Here is a 25,346-nt window from a genome sequence, read left to right on the forward strand (position 1 = left end):
TATTATTATTATTATTATTATTATTATTATCATTATTATCATTATTATTATTACTATTATTCCTCTTCTTCTTCTTCTTCTTCTTCTTCTTCTTCTTCTTCTTCTTCTTCTTCTTTCATCCCATGGTCACTAATAAGCAAGCAAACATAAACAAAATCAAGCACTATTTGTGGTACGAAACACCCATTTCACAAAACGGAGACCTCCAGTGTACAGTGCTTTACATCATCATGTCCCAGCCCTACTGCCCATAAAGGTCCCAGCAACATCTGGACCAGGGGCGTCACCAGCTTTTTTTCAAGGGGGGTGCGTTTTGACAGTAAATTTAAACTGTGAGATTTTTTTTAAATTGATTTATTGGCTCCTGTGTCATCATGTACATTTACACATACTCTATAGTATATTGTACATTATTATACATGTGATTGTATGTATACACGAATCTTTCGCTATGAAGGACTATACGGGGGTACATTATGTGACGGTGTGAGATCCTCGGCGATGATCCATTCCGCTCCTTCAGTGCGGAGGGTGTGGGAGGGGGATACCCCCTCCCACGATAGGAACTTTTTGTAAAAACAAGAGTGTAAAAGTCGCGTTTACAGAGCATAGTGAAAATAAAAATACTATGAAGGACTATTACGGAGGTATATGTGACGGTGTGAGATCCTCGGCGAGGGAGCGAAGCAACCGAGCGGGAGAGGGTGTAGGAGGGGGATACCCCTCCCACGGAGGGACTTTTTGTAAAAAGAAAAAAAAAAGGAGAATTGCATAGCAATTAAATGCGAGCGAGCGGAGCGAGCGAGCTTGAAAATTGTGATACAATGTATTTTACAATCCCAAACTGCGGTTTGTAGCTATATTTTTTCGCTTTGGAAATGAAGGGGGCGCACCGGGCGCAACTGCTGGCAATTACTGGCAGCAACATCAGGAGCATGGCACAATGATTAATGCGAGCGAGCGAAGCGAGCGAGCTCGAAAATTTTGGCATTTCACAGTTTTAAAAATGCAGTTTTTAGCTACATTTTTTCGCTTTGAAAATTTAAGTGGGGGGGGGGGGGGCGCACCGGGCGCAACTGTTGGCAATTACTGGCAGTAACATCAGGAGAATGGCAAAGCGATTTATGCGAGCGAGCTTGAAAATGTTGACATTTTACATTAAAAAAAAATTAATTACCGTCTGTAGCTATATTTTTTTCGCTTTGGAAATTAAGCAGGGCGCATCGGGCGCAACTGCTGGCAATTACTGGCAACAACATCAGGAGAATGGGATAACGATTCAAATGCGAGCGAGCAGAACGAGTGAGCTTGAAAATTTTGACACAGTCAAAAAACTGCCGTTTATAGCTATATTTTTTCGTTTTCGAAATTAAAGGGGGTGGCGCACCGGGCACAACTGCTGGCAATTACTGGCAGCAATATCAGGAGAATGGCATAACGATTATATCGTCTGTATCACTTCAGTCAATCAATTTTCCATGCAACGTTTTTGTTACCCCAAAGTTCCGCAATTATGTTGGTTTTTTCAATTTACTTTGTTTTGATTATGCAACCTTATTCTATGTTACCAAAGAAAGTGAAATGTTTATGTTCTTTTCGAAAAATGAAATAAAGTTTGAATTGAATTGAATTGATTAAAATGCGAGCGAGCGGAGCGAGCGAGCTTGAAAATTTTGACATCTTACAGTCTAAAAACTGCCGTTTGTAGCTATTCCTTTTCGCTTTCGAAATTAAAGGGGGTGGCGCACCGGGCACAACTGCTGGCAATTACTGGCAGCAACATCAGGAGAATGGCATAACGATTATATCGTCTGTATCACTTCAGTCAATCAATTTTCCTTACAACGTTTTTGTTACCCCAAAGTTCCGCAATTAAATTGGGTTTTTTTCAATTTACTTTGTTTTGATTATGCAACCTTATTCTATGTTACCAAAGAAAGTGAAATGTTTATGTTCTTTTCGAAAAATGAAATAAAGTTTGAATTGAATTGAATTGATTAAAATGCGAGCGAGCGGAGCGAGCGAGCTTGAAAATTTTGACATCTTACAGTCTAAAAACTGCCGTTTGTAGCTATTCCTTTTCGCTTTCGAAATTAAAGGGGGTGGCGCACCGGGCACAACTGCTGGCAATTACTGGCAGCAACATCAGGAGAATGGCATAACAATTATATCGTCTGTATCACTTCAGTCAATCAATTTTCCTTACAACGTTTTTGTTACCCCAAATTTCCGCAATTATGTTGGGTTTTTTTTTCAATTTACTTTGTTTTGATTATGCAACCTTATTCTATATGTTACCAAAGAAAGTGAAATGTTTATGTTCTTTTCGAAAAATGAAATAAAGTTTGAATTGAATTGAATTGATTAAAATGCGAGCGAGCGGAGCGAGCGAGCTTGAAAATTTTGACATCTTACAGTCTAAAAACTGCCGTTTGTAGCTGTTCCTTTTCGCTTTGGAAATCATTAAAGGACAAGTTCACCTTTATAAACATAAGGATTGAGAGAATGTAGCAACATTAGTAGAACACATCATTGAAAGTTTGAGGAAAATCAGACCATCGGTTCCAAAGTTATGAATTTTTGAAGTTTTTGTGCAGTACCCGCTGGATGAGAAGACTACTGCAACGCATGAATAACTTAGATGTCACATGCGTACAACAATATAAGGAAAATATAAAGAGAATTTCACAAAATTCCATCTTTTGTAAAAAGCACACATTCTCCTGACTCCTTACCGACAAATGTTATGGGTAATATCATTCCCCCTGCCTTTAGAAAGAGGTAAGTCAAGTGCTCTTTTATTATGCGAAAAAAGTGAAAATATGTTGAATTTTCTTTTACATTTTCTTTATACTGTTGTACGCATATGACTCACAAGCTGAAGTAGTCTCCTCATCCAGCGGTTCCAACACAAAAATTTAAAAAATTCATAACTTTTGCATCGATTGTCCGATTTTCCTCAAACTTTCACTGATGTGTTCTACTGATATTGTTGCATTTTCTCAATCCTTATGTTTATGAAGGTGAACTTGTCCTTTAAGGAGGGGTGGCGCACCGGGCGCAACTGCTGGCAATTGATTGAATACTGACAGCAACATCAGGAGAATGGCATAGCGTTAAAATAACGAGCGAGCGGAGCGAGCGAGCGTGAAAATTTTGACATTTTACAGTCCAAAAACTGCCGTTTGTAGCTATGTTTTTTTTTCGCTTTGGAAATTAAGGGGGGGGGGGTGCGCCACTGGTAGTCAAGGATGTCGGTTTATGTTCATGATTGGGGGAGGTATGACCAGCGAGGGGGCGTCGAAGTGACCAAGCGGGGGAAGGATGTCCAAAATCTGCACTTTAGAGCATCCCCTAATTGTTTGTGTTTGTGTGTGTGTGTTTTATACATGGAAAAGTTGGGAAATAGCCCAGGTCAAGTCTTATTATTGGCAATGCAAGGCATTTTTATATAGACTATAGTATGTAAAGCATCACTCAGTGACTGATCTAGCTTTGATATAACAAAGTGTGAGGTACAGAGGTGTACATTCTACATCACATTGCGCAACATTGCAGCGACTCTTTGCCGTTCGGATGTTCTGAGTACACTGCTCCATCCTGCTTATCATTCAGAATGACAACCAGGAATCACGCTGAATCACAATCTTTTTTCGGCTCCGAGCTTTTTGAACATTCTTTCACGCTATTGATGCCTTTTTGATTATGGTTAAAAGAAATCTTAGAGGAAAAAAAAATGAATTTCTTGCTCACCCTTTTATGTCAATTTCAAAAGCAGTTTACCAACCCTTGAATTACCATTTTGATTTTTTTTAAACCAGCGGATGGGGGCGGGTGGGGGGGGGGGGGGTACGTGCCCCCCCCCCCCCCCCCAGTTACGCCACTGATTGGAGACCTATAGCGGGGGAGGGTGTAGGCGGGTTATCTCCCTCCCATGCGACGGAGCTTGTGTATATTCTGAACTGATAATCCGTTGCACAATGAATGAAATATACCTTACGTATACAGTACGGGCGGTAGATAGTAAACACGTGATAGCATCAGTGCTGCCAGAGCCGGGGTGCGATTGTTTTGTTTTTTGTATTTGTCTTTGTTTTGTTTTGTTTTTTGTTTTTTTTTCCTCCTGGTGCAAAATAAAAAAAAAATAAGAAGAAAAATTAAAAAAAGAACAATTATTTAGCGTCCGGCGTTGAGGTCGCTTGTTTTTTTGTTTTTTTGTTTTTAGGTTCTGAAGGGGGGTGCGTTCGCACCCAGCGCACCCCCCCCTGGTGACGCCCATGTGGACACACTTTGAAAGTCCTCATGAACTTAGTGAAAGTTAGGGCAACACATGTATCAGTAAAAATGGCTTGAAACTGCAAGACACTTTTCAGTCCATCTCTCAAGTTTGATTTTATTGCCTTTCTTGTCGAAAATTTCTAATTGTCGTCTGCTAAGTTTGACAACGTACTAGCAGGTTACACACAAACTAAGTTTGTACGATACTTTCATGCGCATGCGCATATCTGCACCGTAGTGAAAAATGGCAGACCGAAAATCACAGAAGGCGAGCCTGGTAGATAGGCCTTTGAGCAAAGGAAAGGGCGAGGTTTGTAGCAAAATATACTCTTGTTTTACTTCACGGTTTAGAGGAGATGAGTAACTGTTGTTAAGATTAAATTTCTGCCCCCTACAAAGGCATGCTATTGTGCTATGGTTCCGTGTGATATCGCTACGAAAGTGAATTTGTGTAGTCCCACATATAGATATTACTGTAAGTAAGTGTAAGTATGATACTCGGCTTGCACAGTCAATATTATTATAATTAAAGACAGTGCATGTGTGACTGTGAGTGTGATACTGATCAGTGCAGTGAGTGTAGTTTCTCTCAGAATAAATCTACAGACTTTTGGCTTTATGGTTGTTTTATTGGAATAGTGCAATGCTGTCTTTAGTAGTTACTGAAAATGTGCAACCATACGTTTGGTATGTATGTAAACAGTAAACTCTCTACAAATTCAGAACAGAAGATGAGCCGCCACAGTGCCCACCATACTGCTGCCGATAGGCCGCTGGGAAGTACATGTACGAAGTGGTCTTGCGTGGGTTTGTGTTCTCTCTCGTCCCTCTCGTAGCAGTTCATTGTTGTAAGAGTTGTATTTTCAGTGCAAGTAACACTTCTTACATCAAAAGCTATGTCTCCACCCTCTGCTCTAACAACAGCAACAAAAATCAGCTTTAGGAACGTACAATCACTTGAGTCCAATTGACACAAGTTGATTTTCATGGTGGGCAGCTCATATATAACTCTACCATTTTTATGTACCACAGTGCCCTGCTAAGAGTAAGACAGCTAAAGCAAGTTAATAGTTTCATGTAAAGCTAGATATCCATTAAAATTTCTGAAATTATGTTCCCCCTCTGTGATTTATTCCATTTATAAACTGCCAGCAATTAGTGGTATTATATTTTCTTATGTTTCCAACATTTCTGTGTAAGCATAAAGTACATAGCATTGCAAGGTATTAAAAGCTTCGCACAGCGTCTGGTCGAGCTAAGTAGTGTTGTGCCTATTAAATGCATTTGCTTTGTTGCCTGCTTCTCCTTTCCATCCAAAGTCTGTTGCCTCTGTTTTACACACTTGTACATATTTGATTGTCATAAGTGCATGTCTATGTTTAAAACAGAAAAACAAGATGGACCAGACAAAAGGCTAAAAAAAGAATTGTAAATCACATTTGAAAAGAAACTACATAAGCAGTACTTAGTATGCTTGTCTTATTTGCAGATTCTATTTTCAAGATCACCAACAGAAATGCAAAATAAGTTGCTTTGCTAATTGTCATTGTTCATTTCAGATAAACATCAGCACATTTGCCCTTCTGTTCTCTGAGATGGTGCAGTACTGTCAGAACAGAGTGTCTTCTGTTCCTGAATTGCAGAGCAAGTAAGTTCCTGTCTTAATGTTCTGAAAGCTGGTATTACAGACTTTTGGGCCCGAATTCACGAAGGCGGTACAAATGAAACCATGGTTTTAAACCATGGACAAAAACCATGGACAAAAACCATGGAGCGCCAAGTGTCGCACGGAATATTTCGTTACGAAATTGGTAATTTCGTCGACAAAATGACTGTTTTGTTAACGAAATGGATGAAATGTTCATTTAGTTACAAAATGTTGTCATTTTGTCACAAAATAATCATTTCATCGACGAAATGACTGATTTCGTAACGAAATATTCCATACGACACTTGGCGCTCCATGGTTTTTTTGTCCATGGTTTAAACCATGGTTTCATTTGTACCACCTTCGTGAATTCGGGCCTTGGTGTTTGGAATTTGGAATTTAGCTGTCTGATAGCATACTGTGAATTACTGAAGTATGCACGTGGAGAAGTTAATGAGTAAATGTGTGAATCTGTGATATCCAACTTGACGACAAATCTATCAGTGGATTCTCTTTTTTTTTTCAAATGTTAAAGGCATAATTTACCATTTGCAGATGAAACAAAAACCCAGCATTAGTGCTTTAAAATAGTTCTAGAATGTGACTTAGGGATAGAAACAACCACTGTAAAAATTTGAATCCCTATATTCGATGTTAAGTATAGTTACATACACAAGATGTGAACAATATCTATAATAGGGATGCTTCCAGACTAAACTGTATACAGTTATGGTTTATTGAGAAAAATACTGATATCTCCTTATATTTTAGGCTTTATTGTGAAAATTTTATACGGTAGGATGTTTTGTGATACAACGGATCTACAAATATACGTTAAATGTTATATCTTGAACATTTTTAAAATCACTGCTCCCAAAGGTAAACTGGACCTTTAATATTACCCTATTAATAATGGATATCATGTAAATGCAAGCAAATGAAATGTTTGCCAGGGTGTCCAGATGGTGTGGGATTAATATACATGCTTCTGTGTTTTTGTTTACTGTTCAGCTCACTGTTAAGAACACTGTACTCTTTCATTCTTTATTAAATTATTTCATTTACTGTAAAAGCAAAAATTTAGAGGTAAGAGGAATTTTGCTTGTTGTTAATTTCACAGAGGGTCACGACAATTGAGTGATCACTTCAAACAGCTCACCGCTGCCATGCACGTACTATTGTGAAGGGTAAAGGATGTGCATTACAGTAGCTAATTCACTTGTGCTGCATGACGAGCAAATATCCAGAAAACTGCAAACAAAATAAAAGTTTAGCCCCTACAATGTACCTCCCTTTAGATCAAAGATATTAAAGACTATAGCATAATTTAACAAGCAAAAAATGTGCATGTATTAATTTTGCGCCAGTATGAAATCTTCAAAAAAGTTACATACTGCAAAAATTTCTACTTATACTGTATGAACAAGTCATGATTTTTTTTTTTTTAACATTTGATTTGTACATTAATCCTGGTTTGATCCTAAGACAATTTTTAATAATATGTTTATTCTACTTGTAGATTGTCAGATCTGGGTCAGCATGTTGGCGTGCGAATATTAGATTTGCTCTTCATCAGAGAGCGGGGTCTGAAGAGAGAGACTAAGCTTCTCAACATACTCCTTTTCATCAAGTCAAATGTGTGGAAGGTAAGTTTATTCCCTCCTTTATTTTTAACCCAATAATACAAAAGAAAATTTATTTCATCCGTGATATAAAATGATTCATGCATCATTGCATAAGTAATCTTTGTACAGCAAGTACTTCTACTCTTATAATTGTTAGGTAAGACAATCACAAATTTCGTAGCAACAGGCACCTTACACTGCAGAATTTGCTCGTTTTTTTTTGTTAATCAGTATCAATAATCAAAAAGCGTTGCATATATACAAGTATTTTAAGACATTTTATGGTTTATAGCAAAGTGAACTTGTCAATAGACAACTTTTTCGCTTGTCTAAATGTACCAACTTGCAACCTCATTTTGATAATTCCTGTCATTTATGTCTTCTTTGGTAGGTGCTATTTGGAAAAGAGGCTGACAAACTGGAGCATGCTAATGATGATGAAAGAACTTGTATCCTTTTGTCTACACATGAAATCATCAATGAAGTTTTGGTTAACTCTATGTACCGAAGCATATCTACAATGTATAATTCTTAACAAATATTTGTGCTTTGGATATCTGCTTTGAAGTTTCCTTTTCATAGTACCTTTCTATAGATTTCGAATCTATATCTGTGGATTTTTCTTCTTTTTTTGTGTGACTGTGCTTCACAAAACCAACAAAGAGTTGCACCCCTTGATTTTACATGAGGACTGAAAAAAGGTGAAATGAATCAACCAAGTCAATCTTGGGTTTTTCATATTTTCTGAAAGAACTATTTTTCTTCTACATTATTGCTAAGTTTGGGATCCTAAAATGAATGGGAAAGTGTGTTTTCAGCAGTTTTTCTGCAACCTTTTTTTTTTTTTTTTTTTTTTTTTGTAGAGTAGTGAGATCAGGTACAATGTATGTCTGAGAGGCTTCTTTTCAATTCTTGAAAATCCTTTGCACACTCTTCACTTTCAACTCTAAGAACTTTTGAAGGGATAATGCTACTGCTTTGAAAGTTGGCGTTAATCATGGACAGAATGTGTTAATAGAGCTTGGACAATTTCAGCTTAATCTGATAATCCCTTCATTGTTGTTGCTCCAGTGGTTTACATCCTGTCCTTTTTTTTGTCCCATGCATCGCACATAGTTTGGTAAAGATAATGCCTTTGAATAGACCCTGTACTTCAGAGCCAGTTTTCTCAGTTCACACTTTCCAGAGTGTGTGCTTTCTTTCCAATATTTAGATAGGTTAGAAGAGTCCATTTGAATTGAGTCATATGTCATTTTAAAGCGTAGAGTCTGCTCTTTCGGAATCTGCCCTTAAGCAAAAATCCATACCTGGCGACCTTGTTTATTTTGTGATGCAGGGTCACATTTGTTGGCTTGTGTTTATGTATACATGTTTCTGTTTTGCATTTGCATCTGTAGCATTATTGAACATGCTTTCCATATGAGGCTATGAAGCTAGAAAATAATGTTACATGCACATTGGTGTGTTATATGAGACAATGGACTTATTAACAGATGATTGGAGGTTCAAATCCTGCCCAGTGCATGTATGGACGTCTTTGCGCAAGGTGTTTAACCCCATTCTGTCTCATTCAACCCAGGTGGAGATATGGGAATGTGGTGATACAGGGTTTATGATAATGACAGGTTTCAGAGTGAAAAAGTGCTTGCTAACTATTGTAGAGGTTTCCCAAGGTTGTTAAATGCATTGATAACACTTGTACACGTTGTAGAGCCATACCGATTTATTATTATCACAACAGTATTTGGATTTCATTTCAAGATAAACAGATGTGTGGCATAGTAAGCTCAACTGATTGCAAAAAGTTTTATTTTTAAAATGAACCTTTCTCCAACGGTACTGTCATTTTCTGTGGATGATTTTTGCCATGCTGTGGCGCATATTCTCAATATGATAGATAAGTGCAGTAAAAAAGGACCCTTTCACACATCAATAGACCATACCCCATGCAATATGTGGGTACATGTTGTAGCTCACTTGGAATGCTCTGCTGCCTCTGCTATTATATACACTGTTGACATGCTGAATTCGTTCTTTCACTGTCCAATAAACCTATTGTTTTTGACAATCTGAAAAGATTTGTGCAGTCTTTGGAAAGTGTAGAATCTTGCAGGAAACAAGCTATCAAGCACACATGCAGTTGCCATCCATCACGTTGTACTGCCATTTTTGTGGATGCATTGAAATAGCAAAGTGCTAATGTAACAAGTTGACAGGTATGTAAATATTATACCAGAAAATTTATGCCATCGTGACAAGCTTGCTAACAATGAGGTGCTGTTTTTGTGGAGGTGAATTCCTTGATCCCGGATTGAACATCTGCAGTAATGAGTGAAATTATGTTATTTCTTCATTTTTTTTTTTTTTTTTTTTTTTTTTTTGGGGGGGGGGGGGGGGGGGGGGAGTTTCTAGCAGTTTTCCAAGTACAATATATGTACTTAAAGTAAACCAAACAAACTTTTATATTATAAGCCTATGATAAGCTGTGACCATGAATCAGTAGACTGTATGTCCTTGCCATTTTTGTGCTGATTCCATAAATAAAAGAAAGCATTGTAATTAGAGTAAAAATCAACAGTGAGAGTTGCATAAAATTTGATCAAAGTAATTTTCAAGAAATTTGCTAAATTATCAAATTCATTCTTTGCAAATTCAAGAGCTATTATTTTCTAATTATTATTTCAAATAATCCTGTAGAATTCTGTCACTCATCTCACGTCTTGTTTGACGGATAATTATCTTGCACAGTTCTTATTTATTGGTTGATTTAAAGTTTCACATGGATAGTTCTATCTTCTTCCTTCTCCCATCCCCCCCCCCCCCCCCATGCACTGACTAATGATGTCTATTTAAGTGAAAGCTTCTTGTGTTGAGGCCAGAAATTGAGCAATGGCCCATCATTCTCGCTTCGTCAAATATCGATGTTCCGAGCCTCCTGGTGCAAAGAGTGATAAGAAGCGTTAACAGAGTGCTTCCTGGATTGACACTAACCCTTATCTTGACAGCCCTTATTGTGCATTCCATTCTTTTTTATCATTATTATTATTTAGAGAGTGGGATATACATGTATATGTGCTACCTACAAGTGTACAACCCTAGCTAGCACTAGCCCATGCAGAACCTGTTGATGTAAAGGAAGGAAACCATTCCACATTTTGGAGTGTGTGTCAGCAGATGTCTTGCCAGTGTCCCAGACGCTTTGTATCTGCTTCAGCCGGCTTTTCAGCATGGCTAAAAAAATTTCAAATACCGGTAGTAATATCGCACCTTATCTGTGATGGACAAATTTTAGTAGCCATCGGGGTGCACACAATTGTGCACAATTATCTGTACTTATTCAGACAAAGCCGTGAGCCAGGTGTTTTCCTCCCTTGTGTGTGTGTGTGTGTGTGTGTGTGTGTTCCTTTTGATTGTCTTTAGAGGACAAGAGTTTGAACCCATGAGCACTTGTCACATTGATACACCTGGTCGCTAGTATGTTTGTTTTCATATTTTCCTAAGTTCCCCTCTGTAAAAGTATGATCTTTTTTTTTTTGGGGGGGGGGTTCAATTGAAAAGCTGGTCCGCAAGCTTTAATCATTTTTATCTGTTGGTACAGCTGACATCCTGTGTTCACGATTGGGCATGTTATAGTATCCTATCATCCAGTGCCATGTGTAAATGATTGCAACATCCTTCATGCTAAACTTACGTAAACCTCGAAAGTGAAAAGCTACTACCATTTTCATGTTGAATTTGCTATTCAAAATAGACTGAGATGCAAAAAGCAATAACACACACTCAAAAAAAAAATAATAAGCAGAGTAGGAGATATTTCATTGTGATTTGAAAAAAAAAATGCATCTATTGCATCAAATTATTGTTGTGTTGTAATGAATAAGCAGATATTATTTTTAGGTTTTTAAGTTTTTAACTAAAGGATGATATTTCGATTTTCCTTTTTTTACTAGGTGTACATAATATGTATGTGTATAGACACAAATATATTTGATAGAGAAACTTTCAGTGCAATTATTTTTGAAAGAAAGTAAAGATTGCTAGATGTATATATGTTTGTTGGTCGTCGAACAGGACAGCTTCTAGGGGTGACTTGAAAAAAGCCCTCATGGTTGCGTGTTTTATTGCAGGTGTAAATTTCATCATTTGCTGCAAAATTGTTTATAACGTCATACTTTCTTCCTAACACACATAGTTTCTGCATGACTCAGTCGAAAAATATATCAAGGGCTTTCGGCTATATCACATCCTCCAGGATACAAAAAGACAAGAAGTTAAGTCCATGGTAAATATTTACAAGGAGGAAAAAGGAAATGTGTTGTGGACTCATAGTTTTATAAGCAAAATGAGGATTTCTACTCAAAGACAATTTTCCCTGTCACTTGACCTCACTTGACCAATGAAATGCCCACAAGCCACCACTGGGCACCGTGTTTGGTGACTGACTGACAATCAACCTGTTATATCCTTGTCTACACTGTTGGCCAACATCAGAAACACAATGTCAGTTTCATTTGAAGTGCTAGTCCTTGGAGTGGGAGTGTGTCAATTTTTGTTGTTGTTGAATTTTTAGTGATCATGGGGTTCAATATCAAAACTGGTCTTTGGCCTTTCATACTGCAAGAGATGTCCAGTAATATTTGTGACCATACACCCACTTTAATCCTGACAAGGGTTGCAAACTAGAGAGCAGAGAGGACTGTGAATTACTCTGTATGGTTTAAAAGGTAGAGTGGCTGAAATACAAGAAACTTGAGGGGTTTTTGTTTGTTTGTTTGTTTGTTTGTTTTTAAAGAAATTGAGAGTTTGATATCTGAATCACCTCCTGTTCAAATTTTGGAGGCAGGGTCCAGTGTTAACGCAGATAGAGATGACACGTAAAGATGATAGTCCTGACTGGGTACAGAAATTATGCTATCTCAAAATGAAGTTACAATTTTCATTTCTTATTTTTCATGCAAAGTGTATGGTTTCAATACATAGTTTTAATTCCCATATTAGATTGACTGCCTTGGAAAAAAAGATCTTAGTATGCATGTTTGTTTTTTAAATGCACTGTTCAAGAAAGTACATCAAACATTATTTCTTTGTCTCCCCAGAGATTACTTATCAAATCAATTATATTAGTGGCTTGGAAGTGTCCCAAGACCCGCTTCATTGTCTATCATAATCAGTCAATGCTGTGATAAACCCTGATTACCGCACCCAGTCTGCGTGAGATCTAGCGAAGGCTAGACCAAAATATAGACATGTTTCTGGAAGGGTTTAATTAGGATATTATGCCAACGTTACCATGCCCATCATAGTTTTTGATGTGCTCCCAAGTTCATTCGGAAACAAACCCTTTTCACACCCTGCTCATTACTCCAATTTCCTTCTCTTACGTGCAGAATAATTTTACACGTTGGGGATTATCACATGATCAGTAATGTTTAAAATGTTGTAGGCGAACAGGAATGATGAAAACAGAGGCAGCAGCAAATAAAATGGTATGGCTTCATATCAGGCACAAAAAAAAATAGTGACTATACAGATGTTAGTGATAATGCTATTGAACGTGAATATTATACAAATAATTAATGTTTATGAGTGCAATGGACAGAATATTTCATGAGGTGAAAGATGAAATGATCCATTCAAAGAGGCGCAGCCGAGTTGAATTGATCAAACATTTCATCTTTCACCAACTTAAATATTCTGTCCATTGCACAAACGAAAAACATTTATTATTTGTTTTATATAACGCCTAAAATAGATCCTTGTCATTTGATGTTTTAGTAATTTGGAAACAAGAGAGAATCTGAGATCGCGAGACTGCTCACTGAGCACTTTACGCTATTCTAGCGCCCTGTCGCACACATACACTGCGAACGCAAGCGTTTTACACACATAGTGTGTCGGGCTCTCAGCGAGCGTGCAATGGAGCAAATCGTATGGATCCAAAATTGCACGTAAATGGAGTCACAATTGCATGGGTGATGACGTCATAGTGTGGGCCGAATGATCAATGTCAAACAACCAATCAAATGACAAGGATCTCTGCAGGCGTTATAAAATTGTAGATAGTAATGGCAGTGATGGCATTAATAACAATGTAAGGATGATAATGATGATAATAATTGGAATAATGATGATGAAGTGAATATTATTTTCCATTGTTGTCACTATCTTTATCATCACCTTTATGATTATAATGATACCAAGGAGAAAATGGGGAAAAAAAGTAGGGGCCTAACCTTTTTCATACCCGACCTCAAATCTTCCATACCACAGAAAAAGGAAGAAGAATGATATCTCCATTATAACATCACAAGGGAATGAACACTTCAACAGTCTATGGAGTTGACGCCCTGAAAACCTCTTGACGTCTATCTGACATAGCAATAATTTCTTGTATGCATGAGTCAGAATAAATCCCACCCCCCCCCCCAAAAAAAAATGAACAAAATGCCATAATGAATTGAAGTCCAGATTGCCTTCAAGCGAAATTCCCCATCTAGGCGGGGACAGGACGAATTCCTGCAAGAAAGTAAAGAGACAAGCCCGTGTCCGTCGTAGTTCAAGAGGGACCGTCCTCGGACAGCTAAGACAGTGTTTATATCAACAAGCTGGGACATCGTCCAATCCAGCCCCACCCACACCATAGATGGGGGAAACCCTACAAGTGCTTTTTGTTGTGATTCTGGCCATACGTCCTTTTTGCCCGCTGATGCGGTACTAGTAATTGGGGAATTCTATACCACCGGAAGCTTCATTAACTTTCAAACCGAAGAAAGTCCAAGAGGTAGGGAAGATGAGCTGGAATCCTTTTACAAGTGCAAAGAGTTTGGAGGTGTGGACTTGTCCTCATATCCACAGGGGGTTCCAGGACTGGCATTCCCAATGTATGAATCACAGTTCAAAGGTGACAGTCCACTCTCCTCACTTCTCCCCCCTCCTCCCCCCCCCCCAAAAAAAGGAGAGGTTTTTCAAATTTTTCCAAAATATTGCTTTAAAGGTCATATATCCCTTTTGCAAACATCACAGAATTTTACATGTAGAAGAAGAATGTCTCCCAACATCATCTATCAAATCGTTTTGTAAAGGTAATACACCTCAGAGTGAAAACAAAAAAAATTAAACCCCATGTCATGTGAAAATATGCGCCCCTTTTGTACCAAAAATAATGGTGTGAATGTTTTCGGAGTCCGAATAAATTCAATGGAATTCTATATTTGTCCCCTCCATCATTATTATTCCGAGGAAAGGTCTGAATTACCTACCTCCACAATATTAGCTCATGAAAGGAATTTTAATTTTCTAAACATTGGTTCACAACCGTTAGTATAGAGTTTGGAGCTCGTCAGAAGTGTTCCTGGAGTGCTCTAAATACCCTCTACAGTATAAATGGGGTATCAGATTGGTATTCCACCTCATGGACTGCCGGTTTTGACTTTGGTGCTGTGGTTCACCTTATGATTTTTATGCCTCCGCCACGAAGTGGTGCCGGAGGCATTATGTTTTCGGGTTGTCCGTCCGTCCGTACGTCCGTCCGTCCGTCCGCTTTCGTTTACGCGATAACTTGAGTAATATTTACTGGAATTTTACCAAACTTCGTCCAAGTACGAAGTATGATAGGGCAATTATTTGATTAGATTTTGGGTGAAATCGGCAGAAGGTCAAAGGTCAAAGGTCAAAGGTCAAGGTCAAATCATGAAATTGTATCCGTTTACGCGATAACTCAAGACTGGATGGAGCAAATTTCACCAAACTTTGTTGGAGGATGATGTATGATGGGACAATTACTTGATTAGTTTTTCAGTGAAATTAGACAGAGGTCAAAGGTCAAAGATCAAGGTCAAATCCTAAAATGTATCTGTTTACTTGATAACTCAAAACTGGATGAAGCAGCTTTCACCAAACTTGGTCCAAGGATGATGTATGATGGGACAATTAGTTGAGTAGATTTTAGTGACATTGGCAAGAGGTCAAAGGTCAAAAGGTCAAGGTCAAATGCTACAAATGTTGCAATTTCCCCCATATCTATGCAATGCCCAAAGGTATTTTCTTGAAACTTGGTGTGGACATGTACTACTGCGTAAAGATTCTCCAGAGAGAGTTTCATGTCATAAGGTCAAAGGTCAAAAGGTCAAAGGTTAGGTAAAAATGTTGCAATATCACTTTTCTCGCAAATGGTTCAATGTATCTTTGTGGAACTTGGTACATACGCATGTACTGACTGGCAGGGACTATCTAGGGAATTTAGGGGTCATGGGTCAATAGTCAGGGGTCAAAAGTCAAGGTCAACTCCTCAAAATTTTACTATTTCCCTCATATACTAGTATATGCAATGCTTGCATTATTAGTTTCAAAACTTAATACAATCATGCATTACCTAATGGAGATTCTCTGGGAAATTTCCAGCCAGAAGGTCAAAGGTCAAAGGTTAAGGGTCGAAGGCCAGGTTTCAATGCCCCCCCCCCAAAAAAAAAAAAAAAAAAAATCTATTTTGTACCGTCATTACACTCTTTCTTCATACCTTGGAAATTACTCAATGCATAAACTTATAAAAAGTTCTGTCAGAATTCAAGTAAAAATTCTCAATTCCCCAAATATGTGTACCTGCACTCTCAGAAAATTATAGCAAACCTAGTTCAAGACATTTCTGACAAACCTGTCATTTCAATATTTTGCCAGTTATGTGAAACTGTCATGGATCACACATTGTGAAGACATTGTACTATTATGCCTATTGGGAGAATCATGCATTATGGCGGAGGCATCAGTCGCCATAGCGACATTTCTAGTTTGCATTTACAGTAGAAAGTATGAATATTTCTTTAATGATCTTCCTTTTGACGTAAGTTTTCGCAGTGATTCATTATTACTTAGCTCTTAATGTGCTTTGTTCACCAAAAGGCACTCAAACTGGAGTGATATCTCCACTGATTGGCACAGATGCCTGAAAGTTTATAAATATGCAAATTGTCAATTAATAGAGGCTTTGCAATCCCCTTTATCCCTATCATGTCACTATGGCCTTCCTGTTGGACTGAGGCACATTGCTACACCTGAGTAGGCTCGCTAACTTTCCAACTAGGTAAAGTTTGGATGGATTTCTAAATGCTGATGAAAAAGCTTGGCAAGTTAAGCTACAAGTTGTATTAAAGTACTCGTGCACGCAAAGATAATGGGAAAGAGCAGCTCATAGATGTGGGATGAGTCAGTTCTGTTAGTACAGTAGAGAGCAAACATATAGCTAACTGTGGTTATACCACATTAAGTGTAAGAAAGTAAAAATTGACCAAAAAATATGGAAAAAAATATGCACAGTTAGTGTGAAGTGAACCATTTATTCCTCTTTCCCTTCCACCATACCCCTCCCCCCCCCCCTTGCTCCTCCCATCTGTTGGTCATCCCCTCTTCCCTTCCCCCTTATGGCTGCAAGTGCAACCTACATCCTTGTGTGTGCGCATGTGTGTGTGGTAGAAATGAGATAGGGATAGCAGATTTTAGAACATCACACAGTGCTACTGTGCCTGATGTAAGGCTTGAAAATAAGCGCGAGACTGAGAACCCCAATACTCCCCCTCCAACCCCGCCCCCCCCCCCCCCAAAAAAAAAAAAAAAAACCACACACATCTAGGGAATATTTACAATACTTCACAGATGTCTTAGTGGCTTGCGGTTGACATGACTGTTTGGACAAACTTTTGTTTTAATAGTTTCTTGCATTCCTTTGTGATATCTGATGACACATTGATGACATATGATTGTTAATGATAGTATGTCAACACACTGACTTGGGATCGGCTACTTGGGATACTCATAATTTAGAGATTTGTGTTCATGCTTTCTACTTGGTGTAGATATGAAAACATAGTTTAAAGCCCAGTTGTGGGTTAATGCAACACTGCACACTGGCACTGGTTCGATGGTCCCTGACTGGTAGAAATCACTGTCGGACCAGTAACTTTTTCAGGAATAGACCAGTTAAAGAATGGAAAAACTGGGTACCATCTGGTCCGACAGACAGGTCGGACCAGTGAAAAAATGGGTTAGTGTACAGGAAATCAGCACAGATATGATGATAAACTTAGACTTCCCCCCTTCCTACTGTATGGTGGCAGGATTTTCAGGAGGAATTAAAACTGATATACTAGATATTAAGTTTCCCACAATCTAATTTGTTTATTGTAGCGCATTTGAATGAAGATGATGGTTCCTTTACAAGTACAAAAACAAACAAACAAAACAAAACAAATCTGCTAGTCTTGATGTACTGTCTGTTTATTTTTTTTATTTTATATACACCTGTATGGTCATTTAATTCTTGTGTAATTCATTGTAACAGAATTCTGTGAAGCACTCAAGAATACTCAGATGGCATCCATTTCTAATCATTCCTCCATTATTTTGCTTCAAAGTTTCCCTGATCTGTTGTCTTTGCGCATCCAATTCGATTCGAAGTAAAAACTCCCTTTTTTACTGGGAATGGTTTCTTGCCACCGTTTAGTAGTAGTCTACATCTATTCCAAGGTTTATCCGTGAAAATAAACCAGACTTTTAAGAATTGTAGTCACTGTCCCGTATTAAGTTCAGCCGACCATCCCTACCCATTGCGTGACTCGTGGAAATCCCTGCAGCGACTTTTTGTCAGGATGAGCAATCAAGGACCTCTACGTGGAAGCGTTTCATGCTCTAGAGAACTTTGTCGCGGATCAGTCATCGCTGAAGCGCTTTGCCGCTAGTCTCGCTGCCAGCCTTGAAGCTCACGCCATGTTCACACACACGTGCCCACATGTGACACTGGTGCGAATCTTGCTTTAACCCTTTCACCATTGAGATTCTACAACTATCTGCACAGAGTCTGTACATGACACAACAAGCGTAAGTGATGGGTTAATGTTAATGTTAAAGGACAAGTTCACCTTCATAGACATGTGGGTTGAGTGAATGCAGCAATATTAGTAGAACACATCATTGAGAGTTTGAGGAAAATCGGACAATCCGTTCAGAAGTTATGAATTTTTAAAGTTTCTGCTCAGTCACGGCTAGATGAGAAGACTACTATAGCTTGTGATGTCATATGAGTACAACTATATAAAGAAAGTATAAAGAAAATTCAAGATATTCTCACTTTTCTCACATAATAAAAGAACACTCGACTTCTCTCTTTCAGAAGTCAGGGGGAATAATTTATTACCCCTAACATAAGTCAGTAGCAAGTCGAGGAAATGTGCACTTTATTCAAAAAGTCAAGTTTTGTGAAATTCTATTTTTATTTTCCTTATATCGTTGTACGCATGTGACATCATACACTGTAGTAGTCTTCTCTTCCAGCAGTGACTGCGCAGATACTTAAAATATTCGTAACTTTTGAACGGATTGTCCAATTTTCCTCAAACTTTCACTGATGTGTTCTACTAATATTGCTGCATTCTCTCAATCCTTATGTATGGGAAGGTGGACTTGTCCTTTAATGATACAATGGAGCTCCTCACCACGCTCTGGGTCAAAATTTAGTGAACACTTTATCCTGATCCACACATTATGTATTCTGCCAATGTGTTTTTTCTTTTAATTTCTCTTCTTATCTTTTTGTTTGTTGTGGTGTTGTTTTTTGTTTATCTTTAGTTTATTTACTAGTATCTACTTTACGTCTTTTATCGCAGTGTGCTGGGTCTTTTTTAACACAAGCTTCGTTTTATCAGGAAGAATTAAAAACTTTATAACTTACATAATAATAATGTACTATAGACAAATTTTCTGTAACTAATTAGGTACCTCATCCTATGTGTAAGATATGCAAGAATGACAATAATTTCCGAAATCTACGTAGATAGAAGTCGCCAAGAATGTCTGTTCTACAAAAGACTAAGGGTGGGATTTCACGGAGCACGCGAACGATTTGCGAAGGACGCGAATGACAAAATTCAAAATTCGGATAAGTTTTTCTCCTAATGTTTTCCGATAATGAAGCCGAAAACTATTCTTGCGAAATTTGTGCGAAGTTTCCACGACGTATGTGCGAATGTCGTGTGTATCATTGCTAAAGTACAGCATGTTACGTACACGAAGAACACGCGACGGAAATGCGAACAATGAAAAATTTTCAATAATCATGGGAGAAAATGTACCCAAGGAGAGGTGGAAGCTGTCTTGAGTTGAATTTTTTTCTTTCCTCTATTTCTCCTTTCTTTTCTTCTCATTTCTCTATCGTGTGCTAGCCTACATTTTTTTCCTAGGACATATATCTCCACTATATAGTAAAGCATTTGATCTTTTTTCGCAGTTCCTCCAACACATAATCTCTATACATGTAGTTCAAATGAAATTTTACATATTTTAGATTAATTTTAAGTGTATTCTGCGATTTTTTTTATCAAACATTTATTTCTCTTTGCTAGTCTTTAATTTCTTTTGTTACTATAGTTGTTAATAATTGTTTGATGTTTAGATGTATGTTACGATTTTTATTTGTAGAAAACGTATAGGTCATACCCATCCCCAAACGTGCGCTAAACGTTCGCGAGAATGTCTCAAAAGGTACGCGAACAGTTTGCGATTACGTCGTAAAATGATCGGAAAAACTTCGCAGATTTCGCGTAACATACGCGAGACATTCTCCAAAGTTTCGGAGACTGTTTGGGGTTTCACGAACATTTTGCGAACATCGCGCGTGTCTTGCGAAGGTCTTGCGCATATGACGAGGCTTTAAAGACACTTTCGAGAACAATTCACGGGCAAATCACGACCAAGTGTGCGGAAAAGGTTCGCAGAAAATTTCAAACTTTTTTGAAACTCTCGCCGAAGTAAAAACGACATTCGCGAACAATTGACGACGCTTCCGAACCCTCACGTTCGTTTGGCGATCTTTTGCAGACCAAATTGCGAATGCTGGATTTTGCCATTCGCGTTCTTCGCAAATCGTTCGCGTGCTCCGTGAAATCCCACCTTCTGGGGTTTCAAGTTTCAAGTGGAACCAGTTCTTGACTCGTTCTAACTCGCAGCTTGATTGATTCAAGTTTGAAATGTGTGCATTGCATGCTTGCTTCCCTGAGGACCTTAGAAATGTCTTCCCATTGAAATTCTAAGTTGTCAGAAAACACAGTTGATTCACTTTGTGGTTGGGGGGGGGGGGGGTGGGGGTAGGGGGAGGGGTAGTGGAATTATGATGTGGTTTTTATGTAATGTGATAATTGATGTGGGTTGTCGGGAGGCATTTTTTGCAAGATACGACACTCATCAAACGTGACTAGAAGCAGTGTGCTTTTATTGTAATTGTATGATCTTACGCATTGTAAATGTTGGCTGCTGATTTTGCCAAATGGCTAAAGATAGACAAGATAGATTGGCATTCTGGGCAAGCAGATGTCAGCCCTAATGTCATTGGTCCCTCCACACTGGAGTCATTTCATCTTACTTTTGTGTTTCTACTACATATGATGAAAAATTTGTGCACTTTCTTTAGCTGCCTAGGGCAAAGGATGCTTGCTTTCAGTTGAAGAATATTGTTGCCAGCCATTTGTGGAAAAGACAATGCCATTGTACATCTGGGCTTGATAATAAAACCAGCAATATGCCTCCTTTGGCTGGTAGCAGGAATATACATAAGGAACACATCACTAGTTAACTATATATGAGCAAAATTGGACTTGGCGTTGTGTAAATTGCAGTCTTTGGAGTTTTTTAGATATCCCTCGTGATCATTTTCCATATTGCCACCAACAATACACATCACTTGTAATTGTGTTTTAAACGAACAGTCTTTGAAAGATGTGTAATTGCAGATGGTGCAAATGTTTCATACCAGCTGCAAATGACTGTTTTTACACAGCAATTGTGTGGCAAATTCTTAACCTGTCAATCAAACATGCAGCTCTCAGCTATATGCAAAGGTATGTACATACATGCATCCACATTCACGCAATATTAAAAGAACAAATGGTTTGTCGCGGAAGTGCACACAAGGTCGAGCCATGCTCTGTTTCTCCCGCTGGATCTTAAAGGTCACATGTGATCGTAGAAACTTTATTCTGGTTTTCCAGAAACCAGAATCAGCTATTGGGAAAAAAAAAATGCAAATGTAGTGTCATGAGCATTGAGTATACTCTTTCAGCCTTTTTGTGCAAGTGACTTTAGACGGTGCATATAATGCTATGGAGTTTTCTGTATCTCTCAACACTTAAAGCACACAATGGGTTAATCAAGTGACCTTTTTAAAGTCCAGAATAAGTTTTCTTGGCCATCTCAAGAGTTCTCCTTATGTCTTCTATGTATCTCCAGTGTGTGCCTTTAAAAGGGGTTTCAGTTTTCACCTCAGTCTTTGAGTTGATCATACTGATCCTGTGTGTGTGTGTGTGTGTGTGTGTACGCGTGTGTGTATGTGTGTGCATATCTGAAAATATCACCCAAATTTTCCTCCTTTTTTTCAGAAAAACTTCCTCAAATCTCTGTTAAAATTGTTGAGAACGGGCAGATTTTGCTACAACATGCATTTCCCATAGGCACTTGCCCAAGTATACTTGGGACTTGCCGTCAACGGGTTAAAAATATATTGGGGATAGGAAGTTTCTATTTATCCTTCTAGACAAGTTTAAGATAGTTTAGTATACAATTAATGAAATATGCACATGTTCCATGGTCACACTACCAAATAGCACTGTAAAACCAGAAATTTTCACCTGCATTTTAATTTCACAAATTCCACGAGAGCCAAGCTTGGCAAAATTAAAATGCATGTGAAAGTTCTTGTTTACACTATAATGCACTGGATGCCAGTGGAAATTCATGAAAATTTCATGCTCTGAAAAAAAAAAAAAAAAGCTGTTGGCTCCAATTTGCGAATATTTCATGCTGTGAATATTCCTTGCTTGACAGTAGTCAAAGACCGAAGTGGGACAACTCAACGAAACAGTCGACCACATTCAAATTGTTATAAATTCCCTCATGCTTGTCTTCTCACCGATACCTCTATGATATCTCTATCTTTTCTTAAGGTGAGAAAGAACCAAAAAAAAAACCAATTCTTTGCTCACAGAATTCTGTGGAAACTGCCTTTTGTGAGAGCTCTAGAGTCCCTTTAATTTGTGAGTCTAAATGAAGTATGAATGCAAATTGTTTATCTTGATTTTTTTTTTTTTAATCTGGAATAAGTACCAACAACTGATAATTATCCCCATAAAGGTATTAATTCAAGTGTAAAACTTTGTAGGCTTGTATGAGTTAAATTGTAGTTTAACTTTGTGTACTTTGCATTGCACCAGCTGCCCCCCCCCCTCACCCCCCCCCCCATGATGTGTGAAATGAAGTGAGACCAATAACATTGTTTCTTGTTTTTAACATTGTTTGTACTGCATTCCAATCATGATTATGCATTTTTTAAAGTGTAGCCTCTAATGGTGACTGTGGCATTCATTTAGCTTTGTATTGTCTTTCAACTGCCACCGTTAGAGTGACAATAACTGAAGTCATAGTCAATGTTTATGAATCTGTGTTAAGATGATCTTTAAATGTGAAAGGAAGGTTTTATCGTTTTGACAACTAGATAGTAATTGCTATTACTTTTCTGTTCCTACTCAGTGTGTATCAAAACTCATCGAGTCCTGCTTGCATACGTACATTAATTAGTATTTATGACATTGAAAAATGTTAGGAAGATGGCCTCTCATGCACTGAGAACAACAACAACAAAAGGTTGTGTTCATGTCCATGATACACCTGTACCTTGAAAGGGAGTATGGAAATCTGTGTGTGTTTACAAATACGAGTATCTGCTGAGTATTTCTGAAGTGTACATGCCGTGGCAGCTACAGTGTATATACTGTATGTTGCAGTGAAATTGTCAAGGTACTGAGAGGTAACCTGGAATACCCCAAGCCCAACCCCAGCCCATGCCTGCTATCTACTGCTGATGAGAAGTTTGAAAAGACAGTTTGAATGTCTGATTATACACTGTAGTGGTAAGGTATGCTATCACACATTACATGGCAAATGTTGTACCATCTCTGTTCAATGGCCTATAAATAGGCCATATTAGAATAAAGATAAAGTACAAAGAGAATACAACATGTAAATACTTTTGTAAGAATAGTAAACACCTGTACAAATACAGTTGTGTACTTCCTTGACTTGGGACTTTTGAATGGATTGTCCAACATTCCTGAAGCTTTGCTGTCATGTTCTCTTAATATTTCTGCACTCAATTACCGGGGAGTAATCCACATCTACAAATTGTCCAAAACATGTTTGGGGTAGATTTCTCCTTAATTGTTGATTAGTGGTCACTCATTTGATCCCTTGGACAATGTCTATGGTCCACCACATTCATGATCCCGCAGCCATTGTTGCCCACCAAGACTTAGTTCCAGGGCATTAAGTCCCAGGAAGTAGATCCAAGATTTCAGGGTCATTTCGTCCTAATGGCGTGACGCTGGTGTGTCGCCCAACGAGAGAACATAATCGCCACCGCGGGATTAAGCCTCCCGCGGCATTTGTAGAAATCTCTGCTTCGGAACTTGGACTGTCTTATACGAGTAACCCTGGTTTTTGATGCCTAACGTTGGTCATCACATGCAGCGGCACGTGTCCAAATGTTTACATGACGCTGCTGCCGAATTTTAGGTTGGAAAGAAGCAAACCTTCCCTTTCACTTTGGTAAAACAATGCTTCTTTTAGAAGCCCCCCCCCCCCCCCACCATCTTGCCTTATAGCCGCAGTACTGTGTTGTGAAACTGAACTTGAATAGATAGTACTTTATTGTTACTAAATGGTGCAACTCCCATACACTTATCATTTACATGAATGAAATGTCAGTCAAATGTGATACAGAGTCTTACCCACTTCAAGATGCGAACTTGCAAAATGCCAACTCATACTTGATGTTTAAATGGACACGTGGAATAGGGTAGTGTACTATAAAAGTATTTTCATGTCGAAACAAAGCTTTCCTGATGACCTTGGAATAAGCTGCTCTGTTCATGTGTTCCTCTTTTACAAAATTGTAAGCTTGATTGTTCATCATTATTATCTAATTTGTAGTATACAATAAGTATGATTATACTATTGTTGATATTAATATTTTGTTCATTATGATCATTATCTCTGTGATTTCTCTTTAATATTATGGTAACCATTTTCATCGTTCCTGTTGTATTCAAGACTAATGAAATCAGGCATGTTAAAGAGGCTTCTCACCATTAGATAGTTGTCACTTTAATTGACCTGTGAGCATTAAGGTTGCCAAATTTACAGTAAAGGCAATATCAAATCTTATCAAATTTTCCCCTTTGAGGTTTCAGTTCTTCCTTTTGCTTTTTTTAAAGTTCCTACAGAGTTGTACCTATGCATATTGTCCTCAAGATGATCTGAAGTTGGGTCAAACTTCATTTACACCGTAGAATTGTTGGCTATGAGATATGCAAGCATTTCGTCAACGACTGTAACATTGTACTCCAGACTCGATATGTGATCTGAAAGAATTGGCGGATACGTTTGAATCATGATACCTTGTGCACATTGGCCTAGAGAAAATTGCCGACTGTCTATTGTCGTGTCCTGCTTTCAATGCAAAGCTTTCCTTGACATTCTATGATCGTTTGGACAGATTACATCATAGAGAAGGAGTCGGTAGTCAACAAGTTCATTTCTGTGCCCAAAGACAAAGGTAGGTGCTCCTTGAATTGTTATCCTCTTCCTGTTCATTTGCCCACCTGGGGTCATCTTTACCATTTCCTTTGACCTTGTACCTGTATTTGCCACACAGTTTTAGACAATTTGATTATTTTGTGTGTGTATCATGTATGAATGTGTGAACA

At 38.2% G+C, this 25,346-nt stretch overlaps 1 protein-coding gene across 1 annotated transcript in view; it reads left to right on the forward strand.

Annotated features, from left to right (window-relative positions):
• Nucleotides 1-4,497: 4,497 nt before the first annotated feature.
• The window catches only part of LOC139723650 (trafficking protein particle complex subunit 5-like), a 108,123-nt gene continuing 87,274 nt past the window's right edge, over nt 4,498-25,346 (forward strand). Inside the window, exons 1-5 of the mRNA XM_071634876.1 lie at nt 4,498-4,588; nt 5,838-5,926; nt 7,446-7,572; nt 7,943-8,000; nt 25,136-25,195. Of these exons, the coding sequence (XP_071490977.1) occupies nt 4,523-4,588; nt 5,838-5,926; nt 7,446-7,572; nt 7,943-8,000; nt 25,136-25,195 (400 nt within the window). The 5' untranslated portion in view covers nt 4,498-4,522. The remainder of the gene's footprint in view (nt 4,589-5,837; nt 5,927-7,445; nt 7,573-7,942; nt 8,001-25,135; nt 25,196-25,346) is intronic.

This window comes from Diadema antillarum, unplaced genomic scaffold (assembly GCF_040938485.1).
Source record: "Diadema antillarum isolate AM-2024a unplaced genomic scaffold, OU_Dant_1.0 scf00000197, whole genome shotgun sequence".
Taxonomy (NCBI): domain Eukaryota; kingdom Metazoa; phylum Echinodermata; class Echinoidea; order Diadematoida; family Diadematidae; genus Diadema; species Diadema antillarum.